The sequence below is a fragment of the Helobdella robusta genome (genome assembly GCF_000326865.2).
Source record: "Helobdella robusta unplaced genomic scaffold HELROscaffold_1, whole genome shotgun sequence".
Classification (NCBI taxonomy): domain Eukaryota; kingdom Metazoa; phylum Annelida; class Clitellata; order Rhynchobdellida; family Glossiphoniidae; genus Helobdella; species Helobdella robusta.
In genome coordinates, this window is record NW_008703570.1 from 4,386,934 (window position 1) to 4,406,127 (window position 19,194).

Below are 19,194 nucleotides of genomic sequence, written 5' to 3' on the forward strand. Positions count from 1 at the left end.
AAGATATCACAACTGAAGCTTTAGAACAGATGATAATGGATATTCCTAATAACATTGAATTTTTGAAGTTGCCTTGCCATACTCAGGCAGTAGAAAGAATGATAAAATTAGTTACAGAAGCGTCACTTTCAGTTTGTGGAGAAAAAGCAAGAGATGGCTTTATTCGTACTAAACTTGCATCTCAAAATGATATACCAAAATTTGAAACTAAAAAACACTTCATTATTTAAGTCTTTGATGTGAACTAGTAAACACTAATGTTTTGTTTTTCAAGATTTAAATGATTTATTTGAGTTAATAACATGTTTAATTTGATGATATTGTTTTGTTTACTTTTGAAATGCAATTCATAAACAGTCTCCAGCCGAGAGGAACCTCAAAACAATGTTCAATAAAATTCAAAATTTACACATTGAAATAACTCGATAAAAGACATATTTCCCAACCCCAGGAAAAGTAAAAAGAAGAAAAAAATTTTTTTATGTATAAATTCGCTCCACCCTAATATATATATATATATATATTTACAATATTAGAATATTGTAAAAATTATGATCTATTACCAACACACACACACACACACACACACATATATATATATATATATATATATATATATATATATATATATATATATATATTTAATTTTTTTATTATTTATATATATTTTAAATTTCATATTTTTACATATACAACAATTAAATAACAGCAATGACACAATAATAAGAAAAGCGGATATTTTATACGTCATAATGAAGAAGGAAAGCTGTATCAACAATATAAATGCTATTTTAGCAGATAAAAGAAAATTCAGAATTATAGAAAAAGACCCAATGACCGATCTATAGACAAAATTAAATGGTATAATCAAAGTAATCAATAAAACTGTGGAAGAAAATTAACTGATGTGTGTGTAGAAGATATGTTGACAATACGCCAGTGCCAGAACTGTCAAAAATCACCTGGATCAGTTTTTGCCAGCAAAGTTATTTTATAACCGTGGAGTTGTTGGATCAGAATGGCCAATATATAATTTAATTAAATATTTATTCGTTATACGAAGATTGCCTGTCATTTTCACCGCAAAAAAAAAACTAAATTACTTTTCGAACAACACGATATATAAGAACAATCAATAGTCGATAACATAACTACATTGAAAATGGTAAAGGATTACCGAAAAAAGCCTTTTCTGTATAAGATAAAATGAATAAAAAAAGTAGTTAAAAAATTTGTTTTCTATATGAATAAATTAAAAAATGATGATTAAAATATGATACAAAATATTGAAAAATTGAACCAAAAATTAATCAAAGCTGAAGATGCAGTGATATATCTTAACAATTCTGTCTACGACAGTCTTAGATCTCTCTCTCTCTCTCTCTCTCTTTATATATATATATATATATATACATATATATATATATATATATATATATATATATATATATATATATATATATATATATATGTAGGTAATAGACCATAATTTTTACAATATTCTATAAATTCTACCGAATGTTTGGCGTTAATATGTTTGTAGTTCGTTTTTTCGATTATTCGAATTAGGTGTCAGGTTTCTTAATTGGTTGGTCTCCTTAATTCTTTGGTCTCCTTTTCTTCATCGATAGCATCATATTCTTCTTTGTCACTATTTACGATGCTAGTTTTTATTACTTCTTTGTTTTCGTTGTTGGTTAAGCGCCGGGTTGGAAGTGAGGTTGTCATTTTTTGTTGTATATTTATTTTTGGTTTATTGATGTCGATTAGGACTGCTTCTGCAATTTTAAGATGCGTGTAGTTGCGGTTCTGGTATATTACTTTGGTGTTGCTGTCGAGGATTTCACGGCTAATTGTGATTGAGTGTGTTGAGTCCAAATGAGATTTGATAGCACCACTCTGTTTATGCATCGTAAGCCTTCTAGTCAGTGAGGTAGTAGTAATCCCGATATATGAGTCATGTTGACGTGCACAGCCGTCAAAGGGGCAATTAAATTCATATATTACGTGATTACGCTTTAACTCAGAGTTATCTCTAGGACTGCAGTTGTTTTTCAGTATTAGGTGAGACGTCTTTTTATTGTTGTAATAAATTCGGAGTTTAACTTTACTATTTGGGTTGGTTGGTGTGACATTTTTATTGACAATCGAAAAAACGAACTACAAACATATTAACGCCAAACATTCGGTAGAATTTATAGAATATATATATATATATATATACTATTTATACTATTTATTCTGTATATTCTGTAGTTTTTCCTGCTGTATGTCATGTTAATGTACTTACTCAGATGCTGTCAATGAGCGTTTTGGACAAAGTCCTGCTTATTGACACTCAGAAGATGTGGCTGAACGATGTTTCATCGTGCGGATGCATACAACACGTCACGAACGGCATCAGTGCAGATGATCACCACCTCAAACTCATGCTCAACCCTGACCCTGTCCCACTTAAAACTCTCTTCATTTTTCAATCAAAAATGGTTATTTTTGCCTAATTTTAATTATGCACGTTTTAATTATGTCTGTTTGTGTTTCTGTAACAAATTTTTGAATAGCCAACGAAATACGTAAAATAAAAAAGTTTAATTTCCAAACTATTTTATATATACTAGATAGGAAATATATAATAACGGCGAACATCACTATCATCATTGCTCGTCGGCACTTCTTAATAACATTTGTCGTACTGAAAAATAGTGTCTTCACTAAGGACTAACCTGTTGCATAGATGCTACAGATCCGTCCTGCCGTCATATGCATTTTTTCCATTTTGTCAGCAGTAATACCCTTCACTGACACTTTCTAAGATCATTCAAAATCTTGTAGATTGAGTAACGTACCTAGCACTTTGTTGCACACTTACGTGCATAATTTTGATTTCAACGTTGTGAGTTGCACAGAGGAGACCTGGAGATGCTCGGCGAATGGGCTGTTTTTGTTTTAGGCCATTAATTATTTAAAAAATGTTCTGGCTATTTTACATACAACAAGCATGACATAAATTTCTTATAGTTGAATGAATTGTGTTCTGACATACAGTAGAACTGACCTGAATGGTAGACATTGAGCAGTGAGTGGTTTGGAGCTTTGGAACTTCATGTGTGGGAATGATTTATGTATTGTGGGGTTCATGATTTAAAAAAAATCTCTTGAAAGCGAATGAATAAATATTTAATGTTATCATTTTGCAGTATGAAAGCAATTACTTTTCTGTCATTTTATAATCATTTGACTAGGGCTGTCAATATTTGTGTTTCATTGACTTATTTCATTATTTTATTTACTGACGTGCCTATGTATGAATGCGTATACATGTACGTACATATATATGAATGTCAATTTTTATGTTTATGTTTCGTTGAATAACTACATTATTCTGTATGTGACATAATTATAATTTAGTTGAGAGTGGTCTCCACAAGTATTTACTTACTTTTTGATCTGCTTGAATTTTTTCAAATAAACTTGGGGGAAAAATGTTAATCGAAGAGTCTGTTGAGTCGGATAGCCAGGACGCGCGAAGGAGCCAACGTTCTGCTTTCTTGTGACGTCATGTCCCATCTTGCTGCATGCTCCGTACTCAGCTTGAGGCCCAAACACGAAGGGGGGTGAGTTTCGGTGGTGGTGATGATGATGATGGAACGACGGCCTTGATAATGTTTTAAATTTCGTTATCGACTTTTTGTTAAGCTTTATCCCTAATAAAAATTTAAATAACAACAACATCATATATTTTGACTTGCAGATATCCTTATGAGAACTCAGGCTTTGTGCCATCAATTTTGTCTCGATACAGACATCACATCTTATTTCCTATCGTCCGTCTTTCACTCACTCTCATCTCCTCGTTAGGTTCTGACAATGCTGCCATCAGCAAGGTTTGTGATCGTTCATTTTTAAATTATCTCACCGACGCCCTCTCGTCTGCAATTTTTCGACCTATTTTCCTTCCATCAGATTCTGAATTAGTTTGTTAGATACGAATAATTATTTGCTACAATGTTTCATGTAGGTATTTTTGTTTGTGATGGCTCACGTGGAAACCTTCACAAACATAATTTCTATGCACCCTCAAGACATAAGAACGATGGAATCACTGAAGGAGCTCCACTTGGTTGTTGCTCTGCTGTCTTCCATAGCTCACGAAAGTTGGTTCCTTTCAACGATTGCATTATTTGTATGGAACTCCTTTTAAATGTTGTTTTGCTTTTGATTAATTTCTTTTTCAAGTGTTATAACTCACTTGATAATAACATTCTGTGCATGCAACTGATCGAACGCAAAAACGTTTGAACATGACGCAGGTATAATAGAAGAAGTCATGCTGCTTGATGCCATGTATGGAGATGTGAAGATGTGTCTCAACCGTCTCCAACGTCCTATCATTAACCTTCTTAATAGATTTTCCATTTGCGGCGAACAAACATCTAATATGATCAAGCAGATCAAAAACAATCTCGTCCACAATTATGCTGACCACGGAGACGCCTTCTACGATGACGACCTCAATCCTGATTCAACTGCCACAGATCAAAGTTCAGATGTCGGGCAGAAAATAATGACCATTGTTGAAGAGATATTATCCAACTCATTAGCGCTCTGCAGGAGTATCATCAATGAATCCCGTTAGTCAACTTTCCGTTTTGCACGTCACTCAAGCTCTTTTACTTTGTTCACGTTTTATATTTGTGAACAATTTATTCGTTTGTACCCATTTCATGTTTGTGCACATTTCATGTTTGTATACATTTTTTATTTGTGTACATTGTGTGTGGCTGCTTGATCTGTATGTTATAAGTTGCGCCAAATATTATTTCACAGTGGAAGGCTTCAAATTGGAATCTTTTAACGGTCTTCGTCTTTTATTGAATTATCAGAATGAGTAATTGTTAGAAGAAATTTTTTAGAATTGCATTAAAAGTCACGGTCAGAAATAATCTGGTAAAAGATTTTTGTAAGAGAGTCTGCTAGTGTGGGATTGTTGATGTATTTGTTAAAGTTTGATAATGCATTGAGAATTGATAAGAATATTCAATTGATACGTGATACCTGAGTTGCATGCGAGCCTAACAATGAACATTTAATAAGACTACCATACGAAGATCATCGGATGAAACGAGGTCTCAAAAGTTGGAACCCTCATCCGAGTGTAATGATTGAGAAGGAGGTCATAACCCAGATGGGCGTTTTGAGAGTGCAAAATCGTAACGAGGGAACTGAACGAGTTTAAGTTGGCAAGTGGAGGAACTTAAATTATATGTTGCCCCGAAAAGTGATGATAGGTTATTGTTGTTGCTTCAACATTTGTTTAAATAATTAAAATTTGTGAACTGTGATACTTTCTATCATTCAGCTGTGATTGGATCGGTCGTCCTCTTCTCCCCTCAACTTAGTTCATGCACTGAACAGAAGAGATACGCTACTTTTTTAGGTTAATTGAACTTTTGATGAAATATTAATTTTTGGTTTCATTCTAATGGCTACATAACACTTGTTGGGTCTATTATACTGGTTTGAATTGATTTAAAAACATTAGGCTAGAAGAAAGTTGATCTCAAAATTAGTACATTGGTTTTGATTTGTTTTTCAAATTTATTTGAATAATTTAATAGGTAGATTTTTCTTGCAAACATATTTCACTTGATTCTTTCACTGCAACATTTTTGGATTACAGTTAAAAATTTAATGACAATAAACTTAGGAATATAACAATTGTTTTGATGTGTTGATGATTAATTATCAACTTTAATGTGTGGTTCGTTTGGAGGGAGTTTATTAAGATGGACTGAAAGGCAAATATGATGTTTTCAAGTTTATAATGGTGCTCAGCGCAATCAACCTGCCATATGTATCTACACATTCGCACACACATTCATACACACATTCATGCATCTATGCAGATATGTATGAGTAATTATATCACTGAGCCATTCGCATCCAGCGGACACCACTCATCTAACAGGAAATAAAAACATAGAAACAAAGAGGCATATCTTTTATTAATCGAGACATTGGTAGATGTGTATATAAATTTCTAAATAGATACCGGTACTTGGTCGGAACATGGTGTCGTGGTCTGTTCATTGCTAATTTTCTTGAGCAGATATATTAATGGCTCTATCAGAACTGCAGTAAGATTGGCTAAATGACTGATTTAAATTAATGTTATTTTACTCAAGATTGCAATTATTTTTTTATTATTTTATTACGAAGCCAAACAAAATAAGAAAAGAAATTATAGGTGGATAGGCCACCCTTGACTGAAATCAAAATATTTTCGTTCGATTGTCTAAAATATTCGTTTACAAAGTCAAAATAATCTTAATTAAAATCAAGAATAATTGACGGTTTGAAAGTATTACATATACATATCAATTAAATAAAATAAATAAGAGACAAAATTAGATATGTATATCCCTAAGGCCCGATTGGATGGTAAGTTGTGGATTAGTTAGTAGCCATAAAACCAGAGGCGATAAATTTAAAAAGTAAGCACAACAAAATATACGAATATCAGCTCAGTTATAAATTTATGCTCACTTCATTTTTGGATGCATGTCAATAGCGTATTATCCATTCTTGCGTCTTTTGCTTGTTCCATGTGATATTTTTGTAGTAAATGTAACAGACTGGTGTTATTGATGGAAATCAATTATTGATACAAAGTTAAATTACAATTTTTGGTACTAAGTAAATCTATAAACATTGTAATTAAACTGCAATTTAACTTGTTCAATAATCTAATAATTGGAAAGGTTACGAAGTGGCAGCCTCAAAACCCTCCACAATTCCTTCACTGGCTACATTAGTTCAGCTCTTGATAGATTCATGCCGCCAGTATTTAGTTTGTCTTGAATTCCACAACATGTTCTCTGGCAAATCAAAAGAAAATTTACACGAACTCAGCCATCGTGAAATCAAGGAGGTTGATCACTTTTTATGATATATTTAATAGTAATAGTATTTTGAACAACTTGCTCTAACCTATTTTTCAGTTGCGGTAAATAATAATTGATATTATTTTACACAGTAATTTGTTTATTTATTTATTTCTCGCACAAATCAGCTGTCCATACCGGAAAAACTGTTGAAGTCCTCCCAACAAAAAGATTGCATCATCATCAACAGAATTGCCACACTTCTCGAAATGAAATCCAAAGAACTACGCCTGTTGACTTGTTAGTTTACATATTCTTTGAATAAATTCAGTTTTTTTTTATTAGAAATAGTTACGTAGCAGAATAAGGACACCGTTTCATGCATGTATACTTTATGTGTTTGGGAGTTAGAGCTTTCACTGCTGTGGGACATGAACTCCGTCACATCGCAAATTTTCATACAGTTTTTATTCATCCTTGCTTCTTCGTTCTGAGACCTGCATATTTTAGTTATATATTTTTTTTGCAGTTCATTATGCGTTAAACGCTTTATCGTGTTGAGTATCAGTTCATATTTTTGCGGTCAACTTTGAACTAATTTCGAATAATGTTTTGTGTTGATTGTATAGAGTCGTTTAGTTAGAAAAAATGTATTATTTTTTTATTGTTATGTTATTAAAATGCCATCCGCATTTGTCACTCGTTTGTAGCAAGGAGTCCACACACAGACATCACATCATTCAATCATTGTAATGACGAGCAGTCGTTGGCAACTGACTTGCTTGGCCTTTATAATAAATTAATAATTTTCACTCATGTTGAAGCAAAGAATATAATTTGAATAATCATCAACAGTCATCATAGAGAATGGTCTCTTCTTGTTGTGGACTCACATGGAGTTCTACCTCGTGAATGGTAGGAGTGCTCGCTCCGACATCAGTCATCTCCACTTTTTTAAAGGTACGTTACAATCATTTCATTTTTCACAATGATACCACTAACTGCTTAGACCTCTAAAAATAATGTTACATTTGCTATATATTCACGAGCAAAAACATCGCACAATGTAAATTTGAAGCAGCTTGTTTTTAACATTTTAAAATGTTCGTAATACACTATTTGTTTCTTCATCGATTTATTAGACTCTGGCCATTATTCGACAGCATTAGCGACCAAATTTTCCAGATGGAAATAGACACGTGCTTGTCGTTCTGTATAAATAAATGCAACTTCTTAAATGATTCTTGAGCATTCTTCGCCGTTTGAAACTAAATTTGCTGGTCGTTTGATGTATTTAGCTGTTTTGATAAGCAACAGCAAATGTTGGAAATTTATACCCAGTTTATATTTAAACGGTTTTAGAGGAATTAAAATATTTATTTATAAAGAAATAATCATTTTCATTTTCACTGTCTGGCGTAGGCTCGAATGAGACGAAGACATCCGATGGGTTCTTAATGGACGCCGGCCTGTCAGAGGAGGATATTACCATCTTCAAGAAAGAAAGCGTTACCTGGATGAACGAGATTTTTTTTGAAAGTTTATTGAAAGTTTACAAGGTGTGTTACACAAATGTCGATCGTTCATTGTTTCTTTACAAGTTGCTTTATATTTTCTCTTTATGGAGCCCATTCCTTCTTTTTCAACTTTCTTATTAGAATTTTAGTTATCATCACGCAGCGACAATTGTTTGAAATCTTTAAATCTACCATCGTATATTTTTAGCGTTTTCAAGAAAGATGTCTCCATCACCTATTTCTAGGTCTAAATGAAATTGTATCATAAATCATAATGATGAGTATCGTTGATAATTTTATTTAAATATATACTATCAGAATCAAAGAAAAGACTCATCATCGTCTGGTTTTATACCTGCCTTGGTCAGACGTTTAAGAAGAATTATCACATTTTATGCTTGTAAGAACTGATTCATTGACGCCATATGTGTGTAACTGCTGGACACTTTTAATTATAAAAAAAACCAGTGATTTATTTTTAGAGAACGTTACAATTTTAAAATTGCTGCCCCCTAAATGCATTTGAAAGAGCGTTGGTTTTAATAATTTTTGTAGTTTTGTTCATTCGGGTCGTTGTTTCGTCGTAGCATTAAGTGGGGACGTGGCGTTTCGTCGTTTATTACAACAACCACCTGTAAATTTTTTGCTTTAATATCTATAAATTAATCGGTTAGTAAATAAAAATGTTTACATGAGATACATGTTGCTTATTTTATTATTTCTGTTGTGTGAGCGTGCGTGTGCGTGTTAGTAATTGAGTATAGTCTATTACTATGGCGTATGATAGATCTATAGTTTTAAAAGACGTCGCTTTAACAAGTTTGTTGTTGCCCAATAAACGACTACGCCAAGCGTGACATTCGCGCTATCCAGATAACCCGACAAGAAAAAGGCAAGCAATTTAAAATTTGTAGTAAGTTTATTGCGACAGGGGCCGAACTTTGGAGGATCTCAATCGATGTCGGTTTGTAATCCCTGAAACAAGGGAGATAAGTTGATGCCGTACATTTGCACGTTGCAGTAGTAGATTTTGCTACAGATGTAACTACAAACGTTTGCTCTTTTTGACTCATCGGTTACATACGTCTGATTGATCGTATTTTGTAGAATCGATAGGAACGTCGCTGGAAGAGTTGACATATGTGGTTAGCCATAAACAGATGAGGATTCAGACTGACTCCCAAATTTGTTAATGGATTTTTATAAACTCTTTGTTTCTGAGACCACGCGGCGTAGGATATTGCGTTTTACTGACGTTGAGTTTACGCCTGTTTGACGACATCCAGCGATCTACTAGGCTTACTGTGTTAGACGCGACAGACGTGATCTAAAGCAATTCTTCAGGTAGTTCAGATCTGCAGGTTAATTCCGAAGAAGCCGTGCCCAGGTCTTTTTTACCTGCGCTGGCAACGAAATCTGTATGTTAAATGTGACTGAAATCACTTGAAAGCATATCCATCGGTACCATATGACAGAGACAGAAGTGCCAAATGCAACCCTTGCCTCGGGAAGTGCCAGCATTGACGGTATCACAGACGTCTGATAACCCACGGGGTATTAAAAAAATTGAACTATAGTACTTGTCAAAATGTTTTCCACGAAGCAGTCGCGTCCATGGTCGCGTCACTAGATAATCACCCGCAATCAATATTCACCTGTCATTTGGTGATTTCCCATTTGGTCAAATACGCACGAGCATTTTGTTAAAAATTAAATTGCAAAATTTTTTTTTAACTAAGCGTAACTGTAAGCTCTTTTAAGCAATTATATTTTTATTTATTTATTGATTCATTGTAATTTAATTCTGATAGTATTTATTTAATATTTTCATATAATTCTTTATTTCTTTCTTCTATTTAACTTTCTAAATAATCAATCAATCAATCAATTAATTAGCTTGTAAAGCGCTATTTCCGCGATGTTCAACATCGCTCCTCAATGAATTTTGAAAACAGATGGGTCTTGAGATCCGCTCTGAACTTCGTAAGTGATGGAGAAGTAGATAGAGAGTTCCAGAGAAAAGGGCCAGAAAAAGCAAAAGCAGATTTAGCAAAGTAGTGTTTAACACGAGTTAAGAATAAGCGAGAACAAGAAAAACATCGTAAACCGGGACGTTGAGTTCAATTAATAATATCTGTTAAGTACTAATGGAATTAATTTAGATTGAGACTTATACATAAATGTGCAAATTTTAAAAATTATTCTATATTTTATAGGAAGCCAGTGCAGAACAAGATATAGAGATATATGAGAAAAGAAAGGGACAAGAGCAACTAGACGAGCAGCAGAGTTAAAAGCTTTACTTAAAGGATAGAGGAAGACCATAGTAGAGCGAGTTACAATAGTCAATCCTAGATAAAACTAACGAAGTAACAAGAAGGAGAAGAGTAGGATCATCAAGAAAAAGCAAAAGTTTTTTTTATTCTACGTAGATGAAAGTAAGAACTTCTAGCTACGCTATTAATCTGAGAAGAAAGAGACATACAAGAATCAAAGATAAAGCCCAGACTACGAAAATTGTGAGAAACATCAAGAGTTTTAAAATCAGGTAAGATAATAGGAGGAATAGTAACAGAGTGTTTAAATTTATTAAAACAGATTAATTCAAATTTAGAAAGATTAAGTTTAAGACACATAGAGTCAGACCAAGCGATAATTGAAGAAAGACATAGAGATAGATTATGAAGAACACTATTGAGATTAGATGAAGGAAAAGAAGAATAAATATAAGAATCATCAGCTTATAGCTGACTAGTGAAAAAAAAGTTATTAATAATACGAGGTAGTTTAGAGGTATACAGTATAAATAGAAGAGGGCCAAGGATAGAACCCTGAGGTACCCCGAAAGAGTAGAGGAGTTAGAGGTAGAATTATTGAGAACAACAGAAAAAAAAGATTACAGAGATAAGATGAAAACCAAGATAGACAAGAATCAGTAATATTAAAAGAAAGATCTAGCAGCCTTAAGAGAATAGTACGATCAAGAGTAAATCAATAATATGATCAATAATAAAATTAGTGTGACGACAAAATAAATTTTAAACGTTTTTTGATTATTTGATAAATAAAAGTAATTTGAATTTAAACGATAGCGCGAGATGTGTAAAATTGTATAAAAAATGTATTCTGTACAAAATTAGAAATGATATTTGTACATTTTTCACACTTCCTAAATTTTCGAACGTTAGTTAATAAAACAGTATGCAATATTTAAATAGTGTAAATATATTTGAGAATGTAAAAAGCAGGCCATTAATTTCATCATTTCTTTCACTGCTTCTCTTACTCACTGCGAATCAACCGAGATGGTCAATTTTCTGCAGGCAACAAATAGCTGCCTCCACTTTAGCGGACTTCTTGTTGCAGCTGCTTGTTGCCGGCTGATAGTCCACGCCATTAACCCTTACCTTCAACGTTTTAAACGAATCAAGTTCAATAGCATCAGATAGTAAATTTAAGAATCTATTTTTTCAAGTTTTTATCGACGATTGACCAAAAAAATGAACTGGATAAAAATTTGGCCTAATTGGAATTACAAATATTTAAATAATCCTGTCAATCAAACCTTATAAATAAAAAACTTCATATGGGGAGGACCTCCTTCATCAACAAGCTCGAACTCTGGCATCAGCCATCTTCTCTTCAAACAAAATATAATCAAGTAAGACACTGGGTGCTGACCTGAACATTCAAATATTTTAATGTTCAAATTCAATCGTTTATAACATCAATTGCCATTTGTAAAATATTTTTGAAATAAAAATTAGAAACTAACCTTTATAAATTCTTTTTTCGATGTTTATCATTCTTAGGCTTTCTTCAGAAGTTTGCAGTCCTTGAAATTATGTGAATTTTATATAAATGTAATGTCCGATCATACAAATGATTTAAAGTAACAACCTCTCCTATCATTTTTCATCACGATCTCAATGGGCTTCATCAGACCAGGATTGGCGGATCCAATGCCTACTTGCTCTCCTTCTTTCCATCCCATTTTTATCAACAGAATGCGACCAACTTCTGAACGAAGACCAAACGTTTGGGACGTTTCGTTTGAGCGCGAAAAAATTGGGCTAGATGCAGTGGTACCATTTTGATGTTCGTTTGATTGAATCTAGAAAAGAATACACAATGTTATTTCACATTTACTTACTTTAAAATAAATTTATTATTTAAAATGAAACCTATAGCACGTAACAAGTTTCATCAAAACCAGCGTTAAAAGTTCGGAATATTCCTTGCAAGATCAAAAGCGAATAAATATTTACCCGTAATTTTTTCCAATAGAAAGGTAGCTTGATTCAAAATAATTCTCAGAAATGTCTTCACTTTCATGTATACGGTTTGTTTTCATTTATTTCAATGTACTCTTTAGGGCATGCTCATTTCATAAACTGGATCATATGTAGCCGTAGCCCAACTGAATTAACTACCTTTATTACGTAAGGCTACTGTGTAGCACCCTGTATATATAATTTTTGTAATTAGAACTTATTCTTCTTCTATTCATCCATATCCTTCCAATAAATTAGCCTTCCAAACATTTTTTGCTTTTTGTTTCCTGGTCAATCCTTAAACTTTCCTTAAGCCCAATTTCAACTTGGCTCCAACTCATTAATTAATTTCAGGCTTTCAACCTTTACATCGAGTTCAATTGAAACACAAGCCACAAGTTATGTACATTCTATCATTGATTTGATTTGATGGAACCTTAAACCGATAAATCACTATCACTGACAATTTCATGTTATAAGTTGACGCCTTATAATTTCATTAAAATATTTTTATGTAATATTTTATATAATATTCATGCTATCTTTAAGCCTGCATTTATCCATCTGACCATGTTCAGTAAGTTGCAACATTTATCAGCTTCAGTTTTAACAGGATCAATATCTCAAATTAACTTAATCTTTCCATCAAGTTAGCATTTAAATTTCTTTGCAAAACATTTGAATCTGAAAACGCATAGTTGATAATGGAAAAATTATTTAAAGCTAACCTTTTTATAGACAGGTGGGTAATTAGATTCAGCCGTTGCATCTGAAAATCGATCATCAGTGGAATCGGATCCATGATTCTGTGTAGATGCTCTAGGAAGAGGTATTCGTGCATCGGGATGTTGCATTAGCATCAAGGATATCAGTAACCTGCTATTTGTGGCATGTGGCAAGGATTCCGGAGTCGGGGCATATTCGTTGCTGTTGAATAAGGATGGAGATCCTGTTGTTGATGTTGTTGTTGCTGATGTTGTTGCTGCTGTATGGCAGAGATCTTGCAAAGTTTTAAAAGTTGATGTCTGAATTATAGGTTGAGGAAGTACAAGACCATTGTAGATGTTTGTAGGATTTTGAACTGTTGTCGTCACAACACAGGAATTCGTGTAATTTTTTTGCGCTTCTTTGGAATTTAAACATCTTAAAATTCTACTCCTCATTCCTAATATTGAGGGTTTTGTACTGGAAAAATGTTTGCGGGAAAAATCTGCACTGCTGAGTGAAATTTCGACATTTTTATCCAAATTCTTTTTTTCATTCTCTGCTAGAAAATCAGGTGCCTGTGCCGTTTGAGCATTTGCGATCTGGATAGCTGCCTCGGCAGCTTGTGTCAATGGTTTGGAGGGAACAGTAATCATGAGTGGTGACGAGGAAGAGGAGAAGGAAGGGGGTGGTGGAGGTGAATTTTTGAAGGAACATTCGGTAGGTTTTTCTACAGGCACCCAGCCTTTATTACGTTCGTGATGGAGTACGCCACTCGACACAGGAAATTGCTGCTTGAGCACATATTCTCTTACCTGCTTCTCTTTGGTGTTCAGCACAGGCAGTTGCGTGGAGTCCTTCACGTTTTGTAAATCAGAGTGCTTTATGACATATCATTATTATAAAATACATACATTAACAATGCACGAATAAAATGACAAAATGAAGAGAGGCAATAATTAGAAAAATTTGTAAAATGGAATTGGACTGTACTTTTATTTTCATCTTTATAGATGTTTGTTTATCAATTAGGGATGGGCAACCAACATAGTCCTCAGCATCTGACATCATTCTACATTTTTCTTTCTCGTCCTCGCTGTCACTCAAATCACTATCGTAACTTTTTCGAGCTAGACTTTTACAAAAATCTGTTGGAATATATGTAATCTTCAAGTTTAAATCATAAGATATTTAATGGAGTAATCGGGTGTCAAAATAAATAAGCTCAAATAGTTTTCAAAAAATCTTTCCATTCTATCAAATTGAGGCGTTTGCAATCATTGCAGTGAATAACAGTTTGTAGCTTCCAATATTAGCAACATCAGTTTATTTTTCCAGACTTATTTGTTAAATGCTGCGTGTTTAAACTTTACTTCACTCCAGACTACATTTTTAATTTCAATTATTAATGCAAACCTGTCGTCATAGGTCCGCATTACTTCATAAAATACTGTTTCCCATTTTTCTGCACATCATCTTCCAATACACTCAATAAACCTTTCCTTATTTTTATATACCTTTTACATTTTCGCAAGAATGCCTAAAATACTGTTTCCTTCCCAAACTAATTTTTGTTTATAAAAATTGAATTAATGAGATTTGGAAGTGAATTAATCAAATTAGCGTACTGGTGAGTTCATCAACCTTGGATCGCTTATCGAGATGTACTGCAGTTGCTCTAAATGGTCTGACATACCTGTTCACGTAATCAGAATTTTCTGCTGCTTTTCTGACAAATCAACAAAACATTTCATTAAATATTTCACAAAATTTTTTATTTCATTCCAAATTTATCAAAATGTTTCAAGATTTTCAGGATTAACAAATAAAAAAATTAAATAAAAAATGTTTGGCACAAAAAAAAACATCAACAGAAGCTGAAGCAACTCTGCGAATGGCGATAAATATAACAATACTAATAGCAATAACACAAGAAAAAAGCAAGCAATGCAAAATAAAAATATTAAATACAGCGTCAATATCAAAATAACCAAGTAAAACTATATAACTATGGAAACTGCAATATATTTTGAAATGCCATTGTTAATATTTAAAATATATTAGATTTCAGCAGTTTAAAGCATTAAATGCTTTTTAAAGGGCAGACCTAAAAAGTTTTCAGATTTTAAAAGCATTGTTTAAAAAAATTGTTTTTCAGCCAGAATAATGATACATACAAATTAATAGTTAGAAATAATACTTACATTGCTGCCTTTCTCAAATCACGTTTCTGGCTATCTGTGAACAATGGCACTCTTGATCTGCTCATGAAGAGAAAATTGTAAAATATTCATTAGATGGGAATTCTAGTTTAAAGAAAAAAAATCATTCTAATTCTTTACAGTTGAATTATATTAACAGAAATCGTAGCAATTAACTTCTTATAGTTTTTCACCGAACAATACAAAACCGAAAACTAGAACATCACGAAAAATGTACAACAACTAGCTAACATCTCATAACTTTGATAAGAAACTACAAGAACAAACTGAGTACCTACTAACTTTTCCACAATTCGTTTTTCTCTCCAAACTCCTTTCTCTTCGTCAAAAGTATGGGAAACCGAGAATGATCGAGATCTGTACCTAAATATTTTAATTCAATGGGACGTAAAATGTTTGCAACAACTACGAATTTACCCTTAGAAAACATTTAAAAAAAATCAAACAACAGCAAGGGGCCTCGGATAATTAAATATAAATACCACATGCGGCAGAATAATTAGACCATTAGACGTAATTTTGAAGATACTATAAAAAGCGAAAGAAATCTCTGAAAAACCAAGTAACTAATGAAACAGATAGTTAAGGAACAGTTACAATTTGTGAACGTGGAAATAATTTGAGTTTGACTTCTATTAAATGTTTAATTAATCATTTAATAAATTTCAGTCGCCGTAAACGAATGTTATTTAAAAAATAACCCGTACATTTTAAAAGCGAACAAATTGCAAATGCATGACAGAGTTTCATTATGAAGCAATTGCACGACGTATTTTATTGTTAACTGTTTCGATATCTCATTCTTTCCAGAATCTTCATCAGCGACCACCAGTAAATTAATTTTCTTAACAAACAGTTTTTATTTTTTTTAATTTTGCTTAAACATTCGACGTTTCTATGATATATAAGGAAAAAATAAATATGCGATAAGTTATTGTTAACAAAATTAAAAAACATAAAGGTAAGCCAAACACGGATAAAATTATGTATGAATTTTTTTAAATGGCTGCACGTTAAGGAAATGAACAAAACTCACAACTCACCTAGCTCTGGTCTTAATTTTCTTAACTTTAACTCTATGCTTTGTGGCATTCATGTGAGGATGATCGCTTTCTGTCTCCTCTGACTGCTTAGACTTTGAATTAATTCTCTTTTGCTTTTTTTCCTTTTCAGAATGTCTTTTCTTTCTTTTTAAATGTTTTTTGCCTGAACTACCAACAGTGTGATCGTCATCAGTCTTGCTCCTTGAACAATGATGACCCTTATTAATTTTCAATTGGTTCAATTGGTGACTAGAAACAATTTCATCTGTTCTACCTGAATCTGTATTTGAATTAACAAAATTTGACAAATTTAAACTTTCATAAAATGTTCATTAATAAAAATTTAGCACAAACCACACATATTTGTTCACAATGTTCATTAATAAAAATTTAGCACAAACAACACATATTTGTTCACATTTTAAAACTTGAACACACAACTAAAGCCAATAACTTCATCATCTTCACCTTCACCATATGCTTTTACACTCAACAATTCTCTGGAAGAAACGAGTGACTTGTTGAAATCATCATTGTCGTGTTTTGACGGCTTTTTCCTTGACCTGACTCTTATCACTTTCGTCATGTCAACATCCGGCCATTTTTCAATATCTTTACCGCCATCACAAAAATTGTCATTAAGTGTAAATTTCTCTGGGTGGCATTCATTGGAATGTCCCATTAGTTGCATAGCAGAGGTGATCAGCTCATTTAACACTTCCTTAACAACCAGCAAGCCAGTCATATCAATTGAATGCTGACAATTTACGTCATTTACTGATGCAGCATCCTGGCTTAAATTTCTGGCCTGAATGTTTTTCGAGTTATCAGTTGCATAACTCACAACAGAAGGTTCAATGAGCTGTTCTTGATTAGTTTTTTCAATAACTCCAATGTGGCTGTCAGACTGAACATCCTCACAATCGTTGCATTCAACAAAACTGATGCTTAAACTACAACTTTCATTATTATTACTGTTGTTGTTGATATTATTGTAAATTGTTTCAGCAGTATTAGTAGCAGTGGTAGTATTTGTGGTAGTAGTTGCAGTAGTTGTTGTGGTAACAGTAGTATTAGCACTGGCAGGAGAAGCAGTGGAGGGAACACAGCCTGTAGTGGACATAACATTTTCCAGGTTACTTTCATTAGAAAATAAGTTTTCAGCTTCAATGGACTCATTAATCTTTTCTAAATTAACACGACCATCATTGCATTTCATACATGTTTCTTCATCTTCTTTTGTAAATTTATCAGGCACTTTTTTCATAAAATCATCGTTATCTAAACTACTTGAAATTTTGTCATCTGGTTGTGTCAAATGATCTGAATGAATGTTGATCGAAGACCCCTGAGAAGAACTGTATGATTTACTCAAGTCCATTCTGCCAACAGACAATTCGTAAAGGCTTTTAATATCATTTGAGTTAATGGTTATAGGACTTTCAACAATAGGTTCAGCAAACTGTCCCCAGTCAGTCTTTTTAACTTTGAACTTCTCTTTCACTCTGCTACAAATCTTTGAAGTAGAAATATGCTTGTCATAATTTTTTAATACTCTATCTAATGCCTTTTGTTTTTTTTTATATGCCTCAACAGAATCAATATTAACATCCAACAAGCTGTCTACCTCCTTGAATGATGATCTAGCAAGAAAATCATCTCTAACATGTAGTCGACTTTCTTTAGAGATGTGAGGACTCGATGATATGTCGTCATACAGCATGCTCGAACTTGAAGAAAAGTGTTTTGATTTTGAATGCTTTTTTTTTCTTACTAATTTTTCATTTGAACCTTTACAATCATTTTTTTTTCGTTTTTTATGATTATTCTTCTTTTCAAAACTTTTTGTTAATTTCAACATTTTTGAATCTTTTTTATGTTTAGATTTTGTTGATTCAGATGATGATTCAGGCAACAAAGTTTTAGATCTTTTCCTGTGTTTTTTCTTTGGACTGTGTTCAACTTTGGATTTTTTTTTTTTTTTTGATGCGACCTCAGCAATTGAACTTTTTCTTTTCTTTGTTTTCGAAAACTTTTTCGGATCTTCTGTCTGACAAACGAAAAAATAAAATTCAAAACAAATAGGATGAAATATTGCAGGATTTAAAAATTTTTATGTTTCTAACACTTGAAAAATAAAATTATTGAAATCATTTAAATCTAACGACAGCCTAACCAAATATTATACATAATAAAAAAATTAAAATAAAATTATAAATAAATAATTTTTTATTAAATAAAATGATCCAAAAATTGATTCAAAATATCAGAGAGTATAAATCTGCTACAAAACATCATAACAAGCATGTCAAAAGTGAACTTTCCAGACGTCTGAATTTTAAGAAAATTATTTTGAAGTATATTTAGCTCTCATACAGCGAAAAAAAAGTAACAAAACTTTGAAAAAATTTATCAAATGCTTTTCCAAAGGTTATTTTCAATAAAAAATTTTCCCAATTTTTTGTAGTTAAAGCATCACAAAAGTGTCTGACTATTAACTATTTTATAATACAAGTTGTTAGAAAATTTTATTTCAAAATAAATTATAA

General features: G+C 32.5%; 3 protein-coding genes across 3 annotated transcripts in view; 2 read left to right on the top strand and 1 right to left on the bottom strand.

The window, feature by feature from the left end:
- HELRODRAFT_187835 (hypothetical protein) overlaps positions 1-5,379 on the top strand; it is a gene marked incomplete at both ends in the record, with an annotated part of 16,228 nt that extends 10,849 nt beyond the window's left edge. The window contains 6 exons of the mRNA XM_009010799.1: positions 2,295-2,486; positions 3,496-3,614; positions 3,752-3,884; positions 4,019-4,154; positions 4,311-4,632; positions 5,360-5,379. Coding sequence (XP_009009047.1) covers positions 2,295-2,486; positions 3,496-3,614; positions 3,752-3,884; positions 4,019-4,154; positions 4,311-4,632; positions 5,360-5,378 — 921 coding nt within the window. The remainder of the gene's footprint in view (positions 1-2,294; positions 2,487-3,495; positions 3,615-3,751; positions 3,885-4,018; positions 4,155-4,310; positions 4,633-5,359) is intronic.
- A 1,034-nt stretch (positions 5,380-6,413) lies between these two features.
- Positions 6,414-9,097, top strand: HELRODRAFT_187837 (hypothetical protein; the record flags this gene model as incomplete). Its single annotated transcript, XM_009010800.1, has 6 exons — positions 6,414-6,441; positions 6,762-6,931; positions 7,073-7,184; positions 7,740-7,844; positions 8,307-8,443; positions 8,720-9,097. The coding sequence occupies 6 exons, from the start codon at positions 6,414-6,416 to the stop codon at positions 8,810-8,812; spliced, it is 645 nt and encodes a 214-aa protein (XP_009009048.1). The 3' UTR covers positions 8,813-9,097.
- Positions 9,098-11,443: 2,346 nt separating this feature from the next.
- On the bottom strand, positions 11,444-12,510 carry HELRODRAFT_105281 (hypothetical protein). Its single transcript, XM_009010801.1, has 4 exons — positions 12,302-12,510; positions 12,177-12,236; positions 11,967-12,082; positions 11,444-11,808 (listed from the first exon to the last, which is right to left on the bottom strand). The coding sequence occupies exons 1-4, from the start codon at positions 12,393-12,395 to the stop codon at positions 11,698-11,700; spliced, it is 381 nt and encodes a 126-aa protein (XP_009009049.1). The 5' UTR covers positions 12,396-12,510; the 3' UTR covers positions 11,444-11,697.
- Positions 12,511-19,194: the final 6,684 nt, after the last annotated feature.